The 1,200-nt window shown below is 45.2% G+C and overlaps 1 protein-coding gene across 1 annotated transcript in view; it reads right to left on the reverse strand.

Annotated features, from left to right (window-relative positions):
* The window catches only part of LOC101848582 (mediator of RNA polymerase II transcription subunit 12-like protein), a gene marked incomplete in the record, with an annotated part of 78,486 nt that overhangs the window by 62,682 nt on the left and 14,604 nt on the right, over positions 1-1,200 (reverse strand). Inside the window, 1 exon segment of the mRNA XM_013081641.2 lies at positions 792-1,021. Coding sequence (XP_012937095.1) covers positions 792-1,021 — 230 coding nt within the window.

Below are 1,200 nucleotides of genomic sequence, written 5' to 3' on the forward strand. Positions count from 1 at the left end.
GGACGCTAATATGATAGATACAGGCCATCAAGTGTGATATACATTACAGAAGAAGCTGTACAGGCTAACAGAAGAACTAAGCAGGACGCTAATATGATAGATACAGGCCATCAAGTGTGATATACATTACAGAAGAAGCTGTACAGGCTAACAGAAGAACTAAGCAGGACGCTAATATGATAGATACAGGCCATAAAGTGTGATATACATTACAAGAGAAGCTGTGCAGGCCAACAGAGGAACTAAGCAGGACGCTAATATGATAGATACAGGCCATAAAGTGTGATATACATTACAAGAGAAGCTGTGCAGGCCAACAGAGGAACTAAGCAGGACGCTAATATGATAGATACAGGCCATCAAGTGTGATATACATTACGGAGAAGCTGTGCAGGCCAACAGAGGAATTAAGCAGGATGGCCCAGCATAATATTACGACCTCAGTGCTATCTTGCCGTATCTCCATTTTTTTTTTAAAGCAGTAAAAATGTGACATCTTCTAAAGCTCACTCTTTGTTATGAACTGTTTTCACTGTTGTTAAAAATGGAGATGCGACAAGAAAGCACTGGGGTTTTCACTGTTATTAAAAATGGAGATACGACAAGAAAGCACTGGGGTTTTCACTGTTATTAAAAATGGAGATACGACAAGAAAGCACCGGGGTCGCGATATGAAAGATACCGTACCAGTCTTAAAATATGATGTGATCGAAGAACAAATGTTGACAAAATCACACAAGCATGTATATATTATAGAGAAAAAGAAAACAAAAGTAATCTCTCTTCCTTACATCCACGAGGCTGACTTCGTGCTTGATGCTCTCTGGCTGGCTCTTGACGCTGAACAGGTCCTCGTTGTCGGCCAGCGGGGTGGTGTAGGCCGGGGCCTGGCCAAGGTCGCCGCGGGAGATGAGCATGTGCATGTAGGCGTCGTGGGAGAACACATCGTGCACGATGAGCTCGTTGAACAGCAGGATGAGGTTCTTGAAGGCCTGCTGGGCTTCCTCGCTCGCGTGTTCCTCTGGGGGTTGGAGGGGGAGAGATACAGAGGGAGATATAGAGAGGGAGAAGGAGAGATAGATGAAGACAGGGAGATAGGGAGGGAGAAGGGGGAGATAGAGATAGAGAAAGAGAGAGAGAGAGAGAGAGAGAGAGAGAAAGGGGGGGGCAAAGAGAAAGGATGGAGAGGGAGAGAAAGAG

This window comes from Aplysia californica, unplaced genomic scaffold (genome assembly GCF_000002075.1).
Source record: "Aplysia californica isolate F4 #8 unplaced genomic scaffold, AplCal3.0 scaffold00139, whole genome shotgun sequence".
NCBI classification, from domain to species: Eukaryota; Metazoa; Mollusca; class Gastropoda; order Aplysiida; family Aplysiidae; genus Aplysia; species Aplysia californica.